Raw genomic sequence first — 20,612 nt, 5'->3', positions numbered from 1 at the left:
AAGAAGATCCACACTGTCCCCCTCAGCTGAGAGGAAACTGGCTCAGATTGTCAGGAACAACCCAGGAACCACCAAGACACAGACCTTCCATGAACTGGAAGCTGCTGGAACACCAGTGTTACTGTCTACAGTCAGGAGGGTTTTACACCACTATAGACTGATGCCTCTTTTCCACCAAATCAGTTCCAGGGCTGGTTCGGGGCCAGTGCTGGTGCTGGTTCACAACTCGTTCAACTCGCGAGCCAGCTGAGAACCAGTTTGCTTTTCCATAGCTCGCGGTGCTAAGGGAAGACACGTCATTACGTCGCTGTATACGTCAGTTACATCGCTGTATACGTCATTACGTCGCTGTATAGGTCAGTTACGTCGCTACGTTTGCATAAACCTTGGCACAAATATCGAAGCAAAAACAACACGGAAGAAGCAGCAGCAGCAACAACAATAATAATAATAATGGATGACTTCGCGTTTGTACAGCTGCTGCTTCTCGCCGCTTAAAAACGGCGATCTTTCGGGGTCTTGTTATTGTTGTTGGTCTTAACAACTCCGCCCCCCCGCTGACGTAAGCGGTTCTTTCCTCTGGCCCAGCAGAGAGTTGGTGCTAGCCTGGAACCGGTTTTTCTGGCCCCAGAGCCAGTTCTTTGTCAGTGGAAACAGAAAACCCGGTTCCAAACTAAGCACTGGCCCCGAACCAGCCCTGGAACTGCTTTGGTGGAAAAGAGGCATGAGAGGCTGCTGCCCAGGAAAGAAGCCCCTGCTCCAAAATCCACACCTTCAACTCGACTAACGTTCTCAGCTGATCACACAGACAAAGAAAAAGGCTTCTGGAGGAAAGATTTATGGTCAGATGAAACAATGATTGTGTTGCTTGGCCACAATGACCAGAAGTACAGAGGAACACTGTATCAACTGCTAAAGCATGGTGCTGGTAGCATCAGGCTCTGGGGCTGTTTTGCTGCTGGTGAAATTGATGCACTGCACAAAGTAGATGGAGTAATGAAGAACCTCCGTATTCTTCAGCATAACCTCAAACCATCAGAAACTTGGACCCAGTTGTGTGTTCCAACAGGACAATGACCCCAAACACACATCAGAGCTGGTTGTGGAAGATAAAGCAGAACATTAAGCTTAAAACAAGTCCTGAGCTCAACCCTGTCGAAAATATGTGGACTGTGATTAAAAATCAGGTCCACGCCAGGAAACACCGGCATTTAAATGAACTCTACCAATTCATTTTCCAAAGAAAAGTGGTCAAATATCCAACCAGAGCTCTGACAGAAGCTTGTTGGTGAACAAAAGCATCTGGTGAAGGAGAAACTCGCTAAGGGACATTTAACCAAATATTAGGTGGCTGTATGTATAATTTTGACTCTGCGCTGAGTTCAGAAAAACCACAATACAACTGCGCAGCAAAATCTTTTTTTTTTCAAATTAAAGATGTTGTACAAAGATTCTGCAAGAGAAAAAGAAAATCACTGAAAGCCCAATTTTGTCGTAATATTCCCGTCCATGATGAGGGAATGCAGACTTCTGACTGTACCTGTCTATGCATGCGCGCACACACACACACACACACACACACACACACACACACACACACACACCCCACACACACACCTCTGAATAAATGATGATAGAGAAGATTCAGGTTCAGTGTCTCACCTCAGATCCGGAGGGCCGGGGGTACGTGGTCCACTTCAGATCCGACGTCTCTGTCTTGGTGTTCATTAAAACCTCTGGGAGAAACACACACAGGACAGAGATGGGGCTGAGTACACACACACACACACACACACACACACACCACTGCCCTACTTACACACCCTCCTCCCCCTCCCAGACGCAGGGACAGAGATAATAATACTGTGTGTATTGAACACTGCATCGTCACACTGGTCATCAGAACATGACACACACACACGAGCTAAATATATCTTGGAAACGTGACACAGCAAAAATAAGAAAAACAGCTTGAGAACCTTCATACAGAGAGACAAAATGAGGAGCTAAATAAAGGTCTTACACACACACACACACACACACACACACACACACACACACACACACACACTCCATCTGTCCACATGTCTTTTATAAATATCATGCAGTGTGTGGATTTTCTATTCTGTAGGGAAAAAGATGGACATGAGAACAAGGACACGGATAAATTCTCACACGCGCCAGTATTAAATCTATTGCTGTGATTTTATTCCTCAGGAGGAGGCGGAGTTATTTAACAGCGTTGTGGCGTATGTTGTTTGCATGCATTTCCATGACGACACAAACAGCTGTGACCTGCAGGTTGTGATGTGTTCCGTGAGCCTCGGCTGTTTCACATGTGTCAGAGGGTGTGTGTGTGTGTGTGTGTGTGTGTGTGTTAGGTCCCAGTCACGCACTAGCAGAGAGAAATTGCTAGCTGGGAATCAGAGAAATTAACCCCACACCCCCGAGGGTATAATCTCCGCCCATAATGCTGTCTCAACCAATCAGATGAGGTTACATTTCTGAGAGGCTTTACATGTGATTTTGGAAACCATAAGGAAAATATCTCTCTCTCCACTCAACTTTCTTCCCCTTCATCTTTCTGTTGTTCATTACTTATTGATGTCTGTGTTTTTTAATCTGTGTCAGTTCCAGTTGTTTCGGCCTTCTCTTTCATCTAAAAATAAACCTGCATAATCTCTCTCTCTCTCTTGCTCTCTCTCTCTCTCGCTGTGGAAAAGCTCCTCTGTTCCCAGTTGTCTGTCTCACTCTGTATGTATCTGGGTCGAGTGTTTTCTGATTCTTGGATCCTGCTATTACATCACACACACACACACACACACACACACACACACACACACACACACACACACACACACACACACTTCTTTCTCTCCCTCACACCTTTTTTCTTCTTCGTTTCTCTCTTGGCTTTTAATTTATTTTTTTTGTACTTGTCCTCTTCCTCTATTCTCTTGACTCCCTTTCCTTCTCAATCCTCCCTCTCTTCTGGACTCCACTTTCACTCTCCAATTCTCATTCATTCTGTGTGTGTTTGTGTGTGTGTGTGTGTGTGTGTGTGTGTGTACACCTTGGTATTAAGATAATTGTAACCGCCTTTGTTCCGATCCTTACTCTGTCATTATGTTTTTATGGGACAAGAAAAGCTTGCATGCCGTGTGTGTGTGTGTGTTTGCACTTGCGTGCGTGTGTACCTCAACATCATCCCATCCTGTCACAGCAATAGACTCCATTCATAGACCAAACCATGGATTAGCATTCACTTGGTAAAACAAACACAAGCGTGCACACGGACAATAACACACTAATCCACCTGCGTGTCTGTCTCCGACTCGTCTTTATGATGTCATCAGCATGAGCTGGACATTTCTTAGAAGAGAATAAAGTCTGTGGCAGTTTTTTTTTTGTTGCAGTGCGTTTCCTGTCAGCATGAAACGTTAATTCAATATTTACACAAACTTCTTAGAAATTAGCTTACTCACTGACACGCACACAAACGCACGCACGGCTGTAGGCAACCAGTAGGTGACCTTGATCTCAAAGTCGTGTCCTAACCAATTCAAGCACGCACTCCAATTCTCTGTAATTATAGACACACACTTCCCCTCTCTCTCTGTAATTGGCACTGTCTTCTGTCCTTAATTAAAGTGTGAGACTAATTGTAGCCCAGCACAGCTCTGCTGTTTACACAAATACCATTTACCTGAGAGAGAGAGAGAGAGAGAGAGAGAGAGAGAAAGAGAGACACACACACATTCAGAAACACAGATACAAGAAATAACATAAAAGAAGAAAAAGAAAGTATGAGACCGACAGAAGGGAAAAATACAGAAAAGAAGAAGAAGAGACAGAAAAGGTTAACACAGAACAGATGAGAGATGGACAGGAAAAAAAAGAAATAAGACAAAGGAGTGAAACAGGAGAGAAATATGAGAGAGAGCAAGAAGAAAGAAAGATGAGAGAGAGTGAGAGAAGCAGGATTACAGACTACTGGGGAAAAGCAAGTGAAAGTGTGGAGTGATGAAGTGACGTGAAGTGAATTACTGTAGCATGAGAATACACACATCTGTGTGTGTGGTTGGTTCTTAAGCACATGTCCACACATTCCTACACACACACACACACACACACACACACACACACACACACACACAATCACTGTGAAGCTCTCTGCTCTCAGACAGAGATGTGCAAACACGCTGGAATGTTCTGCTTAATCTGTACTGTGTTTGCAGGCTGTTTTTTATGTTGATTTTCCGTGTGTGTGTGTGTGTGTGTGTGTGTGTGTGTGCGCGCGCACTCCCCGTTTCTGGCATGCAGCCTAGACATGGAAAGACACCAGTCAGTGACAATGTTTGCACACATACCACAACAACCACACACACACACACACACACCAAAAGGAAGAATGAATATGTGTACTCAAACATGCAGAGACATGCTGAACTCCAAGAGAGTGTGTGTGTGTGTGTGGGGGGGGGGGGTTTACAAAACATTCCTTTGGCTCATTTCTGTCCATTAGAGTAAGACACCTGAAAACACGCACACAGCATAAAAGTTCACTGCCTCATGAGGCTGCAGTTTTGAGCCGTATCGGAAATTCTTACTCGTCATCTGCATCAGTGTCTAAGTCATGCACAGATTGATTCCATATATCTACACATTCCATATATAAACACACACACACACACACACACACACACACCATAAAGCTGTCTCTGCACGTCTTTTTTCACTTTCATCCCCTCATTTCTTCTTCCTGTGTTCACACTTGATGCCTGAGCTTAAGGTTTATGAGAGTATGCATCAGGTGTGTGTGTGTGTGTGTGTGTGTGCTTCTAACAGCGGGAAACATCAGCCTTGTGGCTCTGTAACTCATTTAAGTTCCAGTCATGAACAGATTACAGAGCATGGCTTTACCAGATTCATACCAGAGAGAAAGTGGGAGATCGCTAGCCTGGGAAATCCCATGCTGCTTTGCACAATCGTTCCGATCTGAAAAGCCAGCATGGAAACTATGGTCTAAAGGCTCGCCTGAGTTAGGGAGCCAATCAGAGAGTGGGGAGGGGTGGAAAGACGGTGACGCATATTACTCGACAAACGGAAGCTTGTAGTTTATTTGGGACTGTTTACGGATCACATTTAACATGGCGATGAGCGATACGAACCAAACTTTCGATCAAGCTTTACACACTGTTCTCAATAGTTTAGAGCGAAAGTTTGTTTTAAAAAAAGAACAGCGTTTGGCGTTACAGTCTTTCTTCGCCTCTTCGTCGCTCTAACTACGTCACCGGGTACAACTGCCGTGATTGGCCATGGGCTACGTATACGCCAAATGATAGACATTTGCAACGTCCAATAAACGGCCGTTGACAATCGTAAACCACACCTCCCCTACGAGAAATTCAATAGGTGGATTCCAGACCATATTTCACTTGTGATATGGTCTGGTGTTAACCAGACTAGGAGATCGCTGCTGTACACACTGATTTTGGACTCTCCCCACACAAGGAAGTTTTAGTTTTTCTGTGCGTGTGTCTTGGAGAGCGAGAGTGAGTTACAGCATGCTAATCATTCACTGGGTGAGTGTGTGTCTCCACAGTCAGGTGTGTGACTCGTACTCAATCTCTCACACACACGATCCCAAGTATAGGTTTCGTGGGATTTCATGTCATGTTCATGTCGCGCGCATTGCGTTTTTGTTGAACACAACTTCAAATAAAAGCAATGCACATTCAGTCCATGCATGAGGTAAAATTAGAAAATACGTTTATTTTGTAATTTCTAATTAACCTTACGCGGGCCGGTCAGAATGAACCAAAGGGCCGGATGCGGCCCGCGGGCCGGAAAATGCCCAGGTCTGGTCTAGAAGAACGACCCAAAAAGCGAATTCAATCTTCCTAATGTCTAATTTGCACCCAAAAATTGAATAAAATGGTTAAAATATACTGGTTTGCACAAGTTCCGAAGGTTTGTTTACATCTCACTTATGCGCACTTTCACCGCCAGGGGACCGTCGTCATGCCGTCATTCAAGCTAAACAGACCGGGAGCAGCTCTGTGTTTACCTGCGAACCGAGCACATGTGTACGGACTCTGGTCGTGAGAGGTTGTGTAAAATGTCTGAAAGCGAGAGCGATTTTGAAGTAGGAACTCTCCAAATTGAATATTGAGAGGTGAAACCGTATCTGTATGACCCTATGGCCGTTGCGAAGCAATCGGTGACTGTGTCTCACTGGTTTGACCATGCGGCCTCGGAATCGGACAGCGACTCGGCCGACTCTGATCGCGGTGACCCCGGACCTCAACAAGACTCGCGCCCAAACGATTTATCCTGGTAGTTATGATAAATTCCTACTTTCGTCGTAATACTAAATAAGAGCCCTTTTGAAGAATAATTAAACCGCCCTCCCTAGTGGATACAGGGAACGATTACTGGACAGTGCGCCGGTGGGCCACATTAGCCTGCCATCCGCGGCATTATACTATTTCTAGCCGACTCTAAGCGAGGAAATATCCCTTTGTCTCATTTCCACAGTGATTGTACAGGATCCCTCAGGATTCTTGACTTGTCAATTGCAAGCAAAAGTAAAAATGTTTCCCTCCAATCTTCTCCTTTTTGCTTGAGCGTTGCTGCTCCGTTTCTTCTTTGACTGCTTGATTTTGTTTCACGCGCACAACCCACTCTCTCCGCTTCGTCTCCTCTTTCGGAAAAAGCCAACCCACTCGCTCCGCCTCTCCTCCTCTTTCGGAAAAAGCCAACCCACTCGCTCCGCCTCTTCTCCTCTTTCGGAAAAAGCCAACCCACTCGCTCCGCCTCTTCTCCTCTTTCGGAAAAAGCCAACCCACTCGCTCCGCCTCTTCTCCTCTTTTGGAAAAAGGTAAAAACTTCTTCCTGAACCGGTCCCGTTGTTACAGTTCACTGCACAACAATAAGGCATGGGGTTTTTTTTCTTTGGAAATTCCCGAACGCACGTCTGCACTCAAGCCGAACGGCAAAGTAAGTAAACGGAAGTGGACTCAACTCAAGTGGTTTGTTTGTCTTGAATGACATCACGCACCGAGTGGTCACGAAAATCGCTGAACAGAAATTCGCCATGATCCGCGCTAACTTATTTTAATTATTACTTATTAACAATACTTCTTGGGACCAGAAGAAAATTACAGAGGGTTTTTTAACATATAGTTTCAAATGTGCATAAAATTAAAGCCGCTGCCTCTGAGCTTTAAGGTGCATGTGTTTTTGATATTTCACACACACACACACTTTCCTGCGCTTCCCCACTTTAGTTGACAAACTGTTTGTTATGTTTCTCATCATTCACTTCACTCTGTCACTCTTTGTCTACTTTTCAATCTTCTCTCCCCATTCTCTCTCTTCTCCTTTACTTCTTTCTACATTTTCTATCTCCCTTCCCCCTCTCGGCTCCTTTTCTAGTCTTTTTCTAGCTCAGTTTTATCCCCCTCCCTCTCTCTCTGATTGTGTGGTGCTCAGGAGGGTCGGAGGTCTCCCTTCATCCCCAGTTGTGAATCTGTGAGAGGCGTGTGGGAGGATGAACAGCGAGAGAGAGACTCTATCTGATACACATCCGTCACCGCTGCATGGACACTGATGAGTTGGCTGAAGAGCAAATCATCAACTCAGACACCAACTCAGTGTGTGAACCCAGAGACCTCTCGCACACACACACACACACACACACACACACACACACACACACACACACACACACACACACACACACACACCAGATTGAGAAGATGCAGACCTGAAGATTAGACCAAAGACATAGAACGGACAGACAATTCAGTCTTCAAGGAGCTAATCACAAGATTTAAAAAAGAGAGAGAGAGAGAGAGAGAGCACAAGATGAAACAAAGGGCACAGAGAAAGGGATGAAAGAGAGAAGATAGAGGGAGAGTTCAGGAAAAAGCCAAAGTGAAGAGATAAATGAAAGAGCAGGAGAGAGAGAGAGAGAGAAAGGAAAAGGCTGCTTTAAATGCAAATCCCCGTCTTATAAAAATCAGTTCCGTTTAATAGGATTGCTGGGCTGCAAAGCTGCATTTCCACAGCAGGAGAGGAATAAAAAAGCACAGAGAAAACATCAGTACTGCAATAAACGAGTGCAGAACGACAGAGAGTGGGTGTGTGTGTGTGTGTGTGTGTGGAGGGGGACCATCACCGTGTGCTGTCACCAACATTCAACACAAGTGCTTGTGTTTGTTCAAACATCTACAATGAGCCTGTGTGTGTGTGTGTGTGTGTGTGTGTGTGTGTGTGTGTGTGTGTGTGTGTGTGTGTGTGTGTTGCTCTCTCCACACTCTTGATTTTCCTAAGTGGCACGTTTATGACGCCCACCGTTAAAACGCCACTCAACCTGGCACTGTGAAAAGGGGAGAGAGAGAGACAGAGAGAGAGAGAGACACACACACACACATGTAGAAAGAAAGAAAGGATGAAGAGGTGAGGGAGGGGTAGAGGGAGAAAAAAGGAGATGTGAAGATGGAGAAAATGGGAAGAACAAGGAAGAAGCTAAAAAAGGAGGAAGGAGCAGAAGAGGGAGAGAACAGAAAAGGAGGACGAGAGGAAAGCAGACAGAGAGAGATGAGGCAAGAGAAAGAGGGATACAAAAAAACTGCAAAAGAAAAGATATATTTACAAGGAGAGAGAGAGAGAGAGAGAGAGAGATGAGAATGAGATTTCCATTATATTCTGAAGAGGCGCAACAGTGATGACATCATCAAAAAGTGCCGAGCAAACATACAGCCATGATGAGACCGGAATACACACACACACACACACACACACACACACACACACACACACACACACACACACAGCATCGTTTATCCCAAACACACTCCAGACAGGAATCACTGTTTTACATTTCTGCTTTGTAATGCGCATGAAGAGAGCGAGAGAAGGTGAAATGGATAAGCTCCTTTAGGTCTTTTGAGTGTGAGAGAAAAGACGATTGAACAACAGTGTGAACTCAGATGAAAGCTGAGCGTCTCTCTCTCTCTCTCTCTCTCTCTCTCTCTCACTCATCAATACCGGGCCTGCGGAGGGAATCAGGGAGCCGTAAGACGATCTGGGGGGATTCTGGGATTTGCTATAATCTCAGCCTCAAACTCTTTTGAGTCGAACCCAAAGGCCAAAATCCAATCTACCCCCTGCTGATGCTGTTTTTAACTTCACCAAATTAATCATTACAAACCCCGCCGGACCCCCAAAGCCTACAGTCACCGCGCAGCATCTCGGCTTGGAGAGAAACGCCCAACCGCTTCCAGGAAGGAAGGAAGCGCGACTGTTCACTTTGCTCCAGGAACGTCACGCGGTCCTACAGCCATCAGAATGCAATACAGCAGAGATTATGAGACGATGTGATGGGGGGGGGGGGATGAAAAACACACTGCGTTCAAGTCGTTCTATAAAATGTGTGAACTTTAGAACACAAGCAAACAGCACAACCTCAGACATGACATGACATTCACTAAACATGCTGCGAGACGGAGATTTACAATCCGTAAATCATTCACGTGAGTGTTTACACAAGAAATTCACCATACATAAAATCCCCAGAAATTCAGGAAAAAAACCCAAAACAAACCTTCGTAACCTACTCATGCTCCTGATTAGGCTACGAATGTCTTTTACACATAAGATAACCAATTAATGTAAACTTCAACTTCAAATCACATCATTCACACGGATTACAGCACCGTTACATCAGCAATACACTTTAAATTTCATTAATATTCAATTTATCTAAATTTAGGAGGAGTTTAAAAATTGCTTATTTCTTCGACGTTTACAGCGTTTAGCAGACGCCTTTTTCAGAGAGCCTTCCAGAAGAGCTTTAGTCTCGATCACAAGCACATCCTCATGCTAGATCACTAGATCAGGGACGAAGAGACCCATCCAGAACCGACCATTTAACCAAAACCAGCTTAAAAAATAATATTTAAAAAAAGAAAGAAAGAAAGCCAGCACACTCGCATAAATTAAGAGAAATAAAACTAATCACTCTGTTATGACTACAGAAATGGTGATGTATTAGGGTGTGCAAAAAATATTGTTTTGTTGATTTTTTTTTTTTTAATTCATCTGATTCGATACTGATCTGTAAAATTTACGGATTGACCTTTTAGACTAACCTGCATGTTTTGAGTGAGCAGGGGACGGGTAACAAACCCCTCAGCTGATGGAGGATTTAGAGATCACTGATGATGATATTAATATTAAATATTACTGAACATGTTTATTGGTAGCCCTGTGATGACCTGGCGACTTGTCCAGGGTGAACCCCGCCTTTCGCCCGTAGTCAGCTGGGATAGGCTCCAGCTTGCCTGCGACCCTGTAGAACAGGATAAAGCGGCTACAGATAATGAGACGAGAGATGAGATGTTTATTGGTGTACAAATCAAAATAACTTCCACTTGTGTTTTCCAGCCTTTACCCTCATCAACTTTTGTAAATCTGGCGTAGAATTTCTGTTCAGTCTGGAAACATTTCCACACAACTTTACTGAGAGACGGATAAATGAGGCCTGGGTCCCGTACACAGCAACGTGATTATTTTAAACACTTTTTAATGTAGAAATAAATTCATAAACTGTGACAAAGATTGAGACACTGAATTAAAAATGTATAAATTTTAATAAACATATCGCTGGTCATTTCCTGGCTCTTCCAGAAGAGAAGTAAAGCAGATCCATGAGCTAATTACAGGTGCAGATCAGTCAATACTTCATTAATTTGTGTGTGTGTGTGTGTGTGTGTGTGTGGTGTCAGTCACAGACAGCAGTTAATTGATTATGGATAACCATGAGCAGGTGTGTGTCTCAGAGAGCGGAACTAATCCGAACCATCGATCGTCTGATGCGCCGGCCGACACGCCGTGAAAAATTTCAGCGCTCACCTTGAAGGTCACCTGTGTGTTATCTTTTAAATTATTTATCCGTCATGGGGCTTTTTTGTATTTAATTCCAGTGTAACTTGTATTTAAAGTCAAAGAAAGACAGATTGGACGTATAACGCGTTATTATAACTCTGTCGGCTGTTTATCAGCGATCAGGATGAACCCAGGCGCCCGTCTCCATCTTACAGGCTGGCAGCGATTCGGAAACGTAATAAAGAGCGGAAGGAGGAACACGCTGCCGCTCACACAGCCATGGGAGAAATTAGACGCTGTCTGGCAATTAAAATTCTAATTTCTGTCACCGGCCGGCATAAGACTGTACAAGAGCAATTTCAAAAACCAATTTTGAAAAGTAACAGCAGCGATCTGTGTGAGCTGCTCAGAAAACGCCAATTTACTCGAGTTAGAAAAGAGCAGGATAAAAAACACACACAACACATTTCACACCTTAACACTCAAAATGCCTCAAACACTCCAATCACGCTAGTGTTTTTTTTTTAATTTTCTAATCTGAGTATCGCCTATACCTGACACTGATCTGATCACAGTCAGAGTCGACTCTGTGGGAGAAACAGAACAGACGGGATTTAAGGAACTTAAGGAATGTCGTGTCCGGTGTTGGAGTAGAACGTCCGTGTCATTTTGTGTCAGTCAACAGCGTGTATAAATGATACATCAGAAAATCCGATCTCGCACACACTCGGATAAGTATCAGAGCAGATTCTGGAACTTAAAGATGAACTTTTACATTAATATTATATCGTATTACTTATTATTAAAATCACTGAAACCTAAAGAAGTAAAACACAAATGAGACCTCACACAATAAAAATAATAATCTTACAAGAAATCTAACTGGAATGTGTTTTTTCATCTCTCCTTCATTAGCTGCCGTGTGTGTGCGCGTGCGTACTATCAACTGAGATCAATGTTTTTAAGACGAACAGCAGACCGAGGAGAACTCTGAACTAGGGATAAAAATCAATGACGAATGAGTGAAGATCAATAACACTTTAAATTTCAATAAATCATTAAACCATTTGTGCAGCTTGAGCCTGTGGGTGGAGATTAGTGAAAAACTCAACATGTAACTGAATGAATGGATGTCAGTGATATAATGATGAAAAACATTTGTGGTGATGATTTTAACACAACTATGATGTTGACGTTTCCTGATGACGGTGTGATCGGGGTTAGATTAGCGTAAATCAGATTAACATTAACAACTAATCTGCTTCTAATGACTTGTACATTCATGTAGATTTCCATCAAGGTTGTAATATTTGAATGTGTTGTTTAACTGAGGACAGGAAACCAAACAAACTACATTCCAATAAATAACCACGATGTGAACACGAAAATAACACGCCATGTCTGATTAAAACACATATAATTTATACCTTTAGTCATGCATATCTATAATACACACACTTTTAAAATCACACATTTATATGCAAACTTGTTTATTTCTCCTCCTTACAGATTTCCTTATCCAGCTGACGCGACACATTTCTCCAAAATGCCGTTTCTCCAGAAACTCGACTTCCTCCACTCTCTATAACGACATTTACTTCTATAACTGACCAATCTGTGTATTTTTTTTGGATGATAAATCTGACGTGTGTAAGGATGTCCTGGATGAAATGCGTTTTATCAGTGAGAGCAGATTTAGTGCCGGCCTGGGTCACACTGATAAGCTCAGAAAATGCAGAGGAAACTTTTAATACAGAAAGAAGAAAAAAAGTACAGAGAACAGACTGGTGGATTTATCTCGCGCTCTCTCTCTCTCTCACTCACACACACACGCAGTACTGTCCAAAAGGCAGCTATTTTTTTTTCTTTTAAGTACAAACTTTTTTTTTTGATGAGTTCTGAGCACAAAATTAGCCGATCAGTTACAGAAAAATGCGGCATATTCCATAACAGAGCACTTTTCGGATTAAAAAAGAAAGCATAATGAAGGCTGCTGGGTTTTGGTGTAAAATGAAGAAGTGAGTGTGACAGTCAAAGTGTCCAGAAGAACTGGGGCTGGTTCTGGAAGATGCTCAGGAAAACCTACAGATCATTTCCGCATAAAACTGCACTCACTGGACCTCAGACAGATATTTAATATTTTTAAAGTAAAAGGTCATGACGCCAAATACTGACCGTGTTTCATTTATTACCGTTTACTCTCTTTATAGTGTTTTTTTTTAATGTAGAAACATTCATTTCAAGCCCTGTGATGACCTGGCAACTTGTCCAGGGTGAACCCCGCCTTTCGCCTGTAGTCAGCTGGGATAGGCTCCAGCTTGCCTGCGACCCTGTAGAACAGGATAAAGCGGCTACAGATAATGAGATGAGTACTGTATATAAGTGTGTGTGTGTGTGTGTGTGTGTGTACACACTTATGTTTTACATGGTATGGTCCACATTTCTTCAGTGAAATCTTTCAAGCAGGACAGAAGCAGGTTACTGTGAGAAACCGGTCTGATTTACATTCAGAATAAGTGTTCTACAGGTTACTGGTTCTGAAAGTACTGAACTGTTCTACAGGGTGACTTTTCAACACGATTAGTGAACAAGAAACACAAAACACCACAACCTGAAGTTATACAGTTTAAATCTCTCTCTCTCACACACACACACCTCTATAAAGGACCACACTGTAGAATCTGATTAATATCACAGTAATGCATATAACACACCCGAACACACTTCACACACACATTAGTGCTTTAATTCATCCACCATAGGTTCAGATTTATATTTTTACACCATCGATTCTATTCACTGTTATTGTGATTGTTTGGGGTAATCTGGCACAACGTTTCTTTCAAGATCAGTAAAGTGTGTAAATAAATCTGACCGTGTACAGATCCTCAGTGGGGTTCGGTCACATCACAGACAGCAAAAGAAAGAAACAAGGTGGAAAGCGTTCTTAGAGTTACCCATATGGAAAAGAAATAGAAGAAACTTATATATAAAAAAAAAATAACTTTCCATCACCTTCAGTTTATGTTTCCTGTATTGTGCATCATGTAAGGAATATGATTTACTCCTGAAAGTGGCCACTTTTGCATTACTGTTCTGATAAATACGCAAATCATACAAGTTTCATTTTGTCAAATTTACTAAGGATCTTATATCTGGTTTCACTGTTGTATGCTTTACGTACAAGTTTCAGACAAAGGACATACAAATTTTATAAGATTTATCTACATCTTTTCCATATGGGTAGAATCAGGCTATTTCAAAGGAAGTCTTCTCTCTCTCTCTCTCTCTCTCACACACACACACACCATGCAAACAGGTAGCTGAAAGTCACAGCTGTAGGCTTAATGGAGAAGTGTGTAACACTAATTAATAGAGGTGTAATAGAGGTGTGTGTGTGTGTGTGTGTGTGTGTGTGTACCTTCATCAGCTCGTGTTGTGATCAGTAAGATCCACAGTGCAGTCACACTCCTCCACACGAGCTGCATGATGGAGGGAGAGCTGGAGGGAGAGGTGGAGGGAGAGATCCCCCCCATGTCCCCAGTCCTGAGAATAGAAATGAATAAAGAGGAACAGAGAGAGGAAGTGGAGCTCAGGGCCTGTCAGCTGGGCCTCACACACACACAGCCCATGGGCAAGTCCAGTTTCAGGGCTTAAACAGCTGCACACACTGCAAAACAAAATGGCCAAAAAAACCCGACACACACACACTGCCGCACGCACACACACACACACAGAAAGTGGAGTTTATGAAGTTTTCCAGTTGGCCAGTGTAACAATCACAACCATCAGCCTCAGCCTGAGGAGCTCTGCTTCTGTCCCTCAGTGTTCAGCCTGAATAATGTGAGCTGTTCGAGGCCCAGGCAGTGGTTCGGTCCAGACAGAGAGAGGGGAAGGAAAATGAAGGAAAGCGTCGGTTCCTTTCCGAGTGTGCGGCTCCGCAGCTGCGTCCTGCGCTGAGTGCGGATTAAACCCTCCCGCAGCGCTGCGCGCTCTTTACTCCACAATGCACCGACAATCCAACGCCGCCTCACGGGCTGCTTCAGCACCGCTAAACCCACACAGCGCAGCACCGGCAGGCTGGAGCAGAGTGAGAGTGTGTGTGTGTGTGTGAGAGTGTGTGTGAGAGAGAGTGTGTGTGTGTGTGTGAGAGAGTGTGTGTGTGTGTGAGAGAGTGTGTGTGTGTGTGTGAGAGTGTGTGTGAGAGAGAGTGTGTGTGTGTGTGTGTGAGAGAGTGTGTGTGTGTGTGTGTGAGAGAGTGTGTGTGTGAGAGAGTGTGTGTGTGTGTGTGTGTGAGAGAAATCCTGAGGTAAGCACTGCGCGTGCTCCGAACCCTCACCATCCGCGCGCGCACACTGGAGCTCTGCTCTGTCTCACTCGGCTCGAGCTGGATGGAACAGGAACCGCCCACTCACCAACAAGCCACACCTCTTTCTCCACCTCCAGCCTATCATTCGCTAACGCAGCCTGTCAATCATATCTCTAAGCCCCGCCTCTTTCCTTTATCTCCTCTCATTAAATAAAAAGCAGAATTCACTCAACCATTTTGTGTTTTTTCTTCTTCTTCTTCTCTCAGTGTAAGCATGCCCTGACTCCTGCACCCATTATTCCCACAATTAAGGCTCGGATTGCTGCGTGTTTGTATCCGGTGAGCTAATTTATTTGAACAAAAACTCTGAAAAGCACTTTAGCTTATCAGGTCTTATCACGCCGTGTGAGTAAATGTTCAAATGTTTAGAGATAAACCAGGATCAAATATTTATCAGCCAGTTCCCACAGACTCAGATCCCTGCTCACAGTGACTCAGCTCACCTTACACACAAGAACAATCAGGGGGGCTTTATACTAAACCTTACATTTCACTTAACACACACACAACCATAAATAATGAGTCATGTAATATAAAGGTGACTCTGTAAGACAGATTCCACTTTACTCGCATGAGCTTACAAATTTAGCATTTGACTATTTTACTTCATCTCATCTCATTATCTGTAGCCGCTTTATCCTGTTCTACAGGGTCGCAGGCAAGCTGGAGCCTATCCCAGCTGACTACGGGCGAAAGGCGGGGTTCACCCTGGACAAGTCGCCAGGTCATCACAGGGCTGACACATAGACACAGACAACCATTCACATTCACACCTACGCTCAATTTAGAGTCACCAGTTAACCTAACCTGCATGTCTTTGGACTGTGGGGGAAACCGGAGCACCCGGAGGAAACCCACGCGGACACGGGGAGAACATGCAAACTCCGCACAGAAAGGCCCTCGCCGGCCACGGGGCTCGAACCCGGACCTTCTTGCTGTGAGGCGACAGCGCTAACCACTACACCACTGTGCCACAGACTATTTTACTTCTCATCTCATCTCATTATCTGTAGCCGCTTTATCCTTCTACAGGGTCGCAGGCAAGCTGGAGGCTATCCCAGCTGACTACGGGCGAAAGGCGGGGTACACCCTGGACAAGTCGCCAGGTCATCACAGGGCTGACACATAGACACAGACAACCATTCACACTCACATTCACACCTACGCTCAATTTAGAGTCACCAGTTAACCTAACCTGCATGTCTTTGGACTGTGGGGGAAACCGGAGCACCCGGAGGAAACCCACGCGGACACGGGGAGAACATGCAAACTCCACACAGAAAGGCCCTCGCCGGCCCCGGGGCTCGAACCCAGGACCTTCTTGCTGTGAGGCGACAGCGCTAACCACTACACCACCGTGCCGCCCACTATTTTACTTTTAAATGAATTTAAGCATTGAATTGAAGAAAACCTGTGTTTAACAATTAAAAATATTCTCAGGCAACAATCTCTCTCTCTCTCTCTTTCTCTGTTTTCTTTTACAAGGTTTCTATACACCAGGATCAGACAACACAATAGTTTTGTTTTTTATGATGGTCACTGTGTCCAGTCAGACCATCATACTGCCCTAAACTCTTACTGTGTTTTGGTCAGGAAACTGACAATGCTACAGGTTTCACCTCAACTAATCATCGTTCACATTCTTGTATATCCTCAGAGACGAGGGTCAAGAAGCTGCTGATCACCACTACATCGAGGAACACATTGTAGGAGTTGTCAAACGAGGTGAGAAAATATATAGACAATATTCCACAGTGGCACAAAGATATGAAGTTTATCTTCAAGTGGTGAGTGTATATTTATTTTTTAACACAACAAGATAAACTTCATATCTTCGTACCACCATGTGATGTTCTTTATATTATATGGACACATCAACAAAAAAAAAATACACAGGTTACTGAAAAGAATTTTAATTCTGATTCAGTTCACCATTTTGACAACACGCAACAATGTGAGTCAGCGGGAAAACACTGGGAGTGACATCACCAGAGTGAAATATCAGGAATGATTATCCATCCAGGACACTTCTTCAATGGAATAAAAACAGGTGTTCTTTTCCCTTCTAGCGGGTTTCATTCATTTGGTTTGATAGCATGCAATATTGTTAGCATATCGCTTATCCTATGTGTATTACGTCACTCTACCCAATGGAGAATGAGCGTTGAATATGGTTTACGATATTGCACGGTTGTCAAGACAAGAAGATGTAAAACTTCCACGCTAGTGAGCAACTGTGACAATTTGTAAACAAACATGGCTGCCAGGTTTGATTCGTTAAATACAGAAGATTTTGAGAGAATTTTGAAAGAGAACGATGTGTTGAACACCCGAAAGGAATGTGTATGTATTATAATAATAATAATAATAATAATAATAATATCGTCTGGCTTTTTTTCGTGGTCTATCAGATATATTCCATTCAATTACTCGTCTTTGACTCATTCAGTGTCATGCTAGCTGAATGGAATATATCTGATGGACTACGAAAAAAAAGCCAGAAAATATTATTTAAATATGTCACTCAGATCCACGAAATATTTCGTCTGAAAAATGCGAGCTTTTCAACACAAGAAGATAAACTTCATATCTTCAAGCCAACGTGTGATTTTCCTTTTATTATTTCAACACATTCACAAACAAAAAGTCCCCAAATTTATCAAAACAAAATTTATCATCGATTTCCTCACGAGTGACAGACAGAGATTTATGTCCCGGTTTTGGTTCTCCATGTCCCGGATGGAGCTCAGATGAAGAATACCACTAAAACCACTAAAAGTATCTCCCACTAAAACACTCGTGTGTGTGTGTGTGTGTGTGCGTGTGTGTGTGTATAATATAAATAATTCTGATATAGTAGTCTTTTTGTCACGGTGTCAGGACATCCCAAACACCACATCATTGTCCTTCAATTCTGTTCTATGAATGTTGTGTGACACGAATACAATGTCACCTGTAATGGATGCTAAATGGATTCATTGATTAATTTAATAATATCATTTACAGTTTGCAGATATATTTGTAAATGTAAACATAAATAACACCACAACTGTGGACTCACTAATGAATGGAGCTCTATCTCAATTCTTTTCCACTCTTACACTTAAGTAAAGAAATTTCTCCTTAGCTGACTGGAAATAAATCTTAAAAAAATTATGATAAACCTAGCAGGAGAAAATAAAAGCTGTTAGCTAATCTAACTGTGACCCAATTTTAAAATTTTAAATCTTTTGCCACGTCTGTCTCCATGTGTGGATTTGGTGGTTCCTGCGTGCGCAGCAGGCCACGAGCTCTTCTGATGCTAATATGGCCACTTGTCTCCTTGTTGTAAAGCTTTCGCATTAGCATTAGCTAGCAGTGGAAAGGAGGGAAAGGAGGAAAGCGGAGCTACAAGAGAAATAAAAGCAGCTCGGAGTGAAAGTTCCTTGTCAGGACATGTTATATTTGACACCTGAGGTACAGACGATGGTGTTAAATGCAGGAGAATCAGAGGAAACGTCTCCACTAAAGTGAGACCCGATATTAGCTTTTCATCACCATTGTGTGTTAGTCTTGCACTCACACACTCACAAGTACGTGTGAGAAATGTCATGCTTTCATACCGTAGACTATCGACTGTTCTTCTCAGGAGTGTGTAGTGGTGTGTGAGAATGTGATAAACTCCACAGAGCTGTGACTCTTTCCCCGACACCCACACCGACTCCTGAACGATTCAACGAAGTCATGGAGAAGAACATAAGCAGCATAAATACTGTATTTTCATGTTCTATATCAGTATTAATCTGTCACACCCAGTCAATAATTTTGCTAATAATGCTACTGTTGAATGTATGAGCTACTTATTCACAGAAATTGGTTTAATTCAGATATAAAAGTCCACACCAGATCGGGATGAATCTGTGTAACATGAAGTATATTTACACGGACCCTCCATCATCCGTGTAGTTGATATGGCATGAGTTTTACGCCGGATGCCCTTCCTGATGCAACTCTCCCCATTTATCCAGGATTGGGACTGGCACTAAGAACACACTGGCTCATGCATGTCAGGGGCTGGATTGATGAGAAGATGAGATGAGATTTATGTTATGGATGTGGTGAAGGAGGACGTGGGGACGGTTGGTGCTACAGAGAAAGATACAGAGGACAGGAGGAGATGGAGGGACAAGAAGATGAAGAAGAAGGAGATGTGAACCCAAATAATAGTTTAATACACAGACTCAGGCTCGATCAGAAGAAAATTTTCTTCATGTAAACAGCTCGGTTCCGACTGAGAATTGAATCAGATTGAATGAGGTGGTGTAGATGTCTGATGATCTGTCTGATATAAAAATATTAACCCTGTTAATAACCTAGTAACCCTGTAAACTCGATTCCCTTCTGCACCCATAACCTTCTGCACATGCTCAGTAAGCCTTCACACAGTGATGACATCATCATGACATTTTATGGAGAAACTTAAAACACATTACTTTAATTTTAGCTTTTAATAATAATTTTTTAGAATTATATATATATATATATATATATATATATATATATAATTCTAAAAAAATATATATATATATATATATATATATATATATATATATATATATATAGCGTAGTAATATTTTATGGTTTTTATATTGTCTTTAGGATATCATTTCATTTATATTTGTATTCATTTAATTTATTTATGTATGATATTTTAAGCACACTTGATCACGTGTATGTAAAATGTGCGATATAAGTAATAAACATTAATAATAATAATAATAACAATAATAAATAAATAAATAAATAAATAATTCTATTCTGATTCTATGCTCGGGACATACTGTATAAACACTCACATCTATCTGATCACTGTGATGTAAACAGTACGCCCAGAATCACTGATTGGAATGAATTTGTTCTGAATGTAAAACGTGTGTGCATGTAAACGTCGCTACTGAAACCCAAGCTGAAGGATATTTAATCTAAGAGGATCCAGAAAAGTGTTCAGGGAAGAGTAAATATTTTGAGGACTATATAAATGTAAACAGAGACCACACCAGTCCTCCTACTGATACCACCAGCGTTTTATTCCTCTGATCCCTCTGTCTGTTCCCCTAATTTATAGTAATTATTTCGTAATCTGCAGTCCAAGCTGGAGAGATCTCCTCACCACATCAACCATCCATATCTTAGTGTTTTTAAATTCATTTATGTGACGTGTCCAGCGCACGAGTCCCTGCAAACGAGCCGTTACCATAGAAATGATAACGTATTAGAATGAGTGCATTAGTATCAACTTGAGTTACTCTCAGAGCTGCTGTTATAGAAAATTAATCAACAATCACAATCCAGAATTCAACAGCACTGT

The 20,612-nt window shown here is 42.6% G+C and overlaps 1 protein-coding gene across 5 annotated transcripts in view; it reads right to left on the bottom strand.

Moving 5' to 3' along the window:
- Positions 1-15,264, bottom strand: part of LOC132875658 (ephrin type-B receptor 4a-like) — a 39,332-nt gene extending 24,068 nt beyond the window's left edge. For all 5 annotated transcript variants that reach the window (XM_060912597.1, XM_060912599.1, XM_060912600.1 and 2 more), the window contains exons 1-2: positions 14,318-15,264; positions 1,663-1,736 (exon numbers count right to left, since the gene is read on the bottom strand). In XM_060912597.1, coding sequence (XP_060768580.1) covers positions 1,663-1,736; positions 14,318-14,432 — 189 coding nt within the window. In that variant the 5' untranslated portion in view covers positions 14,433-15,264. The remainder of the gene's footprint in view (positions 1-1,662; positions 1,737-14,317) is intronic.
- Positions 15,265-20,612: the final 5,348 nt, after the last annotated feature.

This window comes from Neoarius graeffei, chromosome 28, assembly GCF_027579695.1.
Source record: "Neoarius graeffei isolate fNeoGra1 chromosome 28, fNeoGra1.pri, whole genome shotgun sequence".
NCBI lineage: Eukaryota > Metazoa > Chordata > Actinopteri > Siluriformes > Ariidae > Neoarius > Neoarius graeffei.
This window is presented reverse-complemented; position numbering and strand designations above follow the sequence as displayed.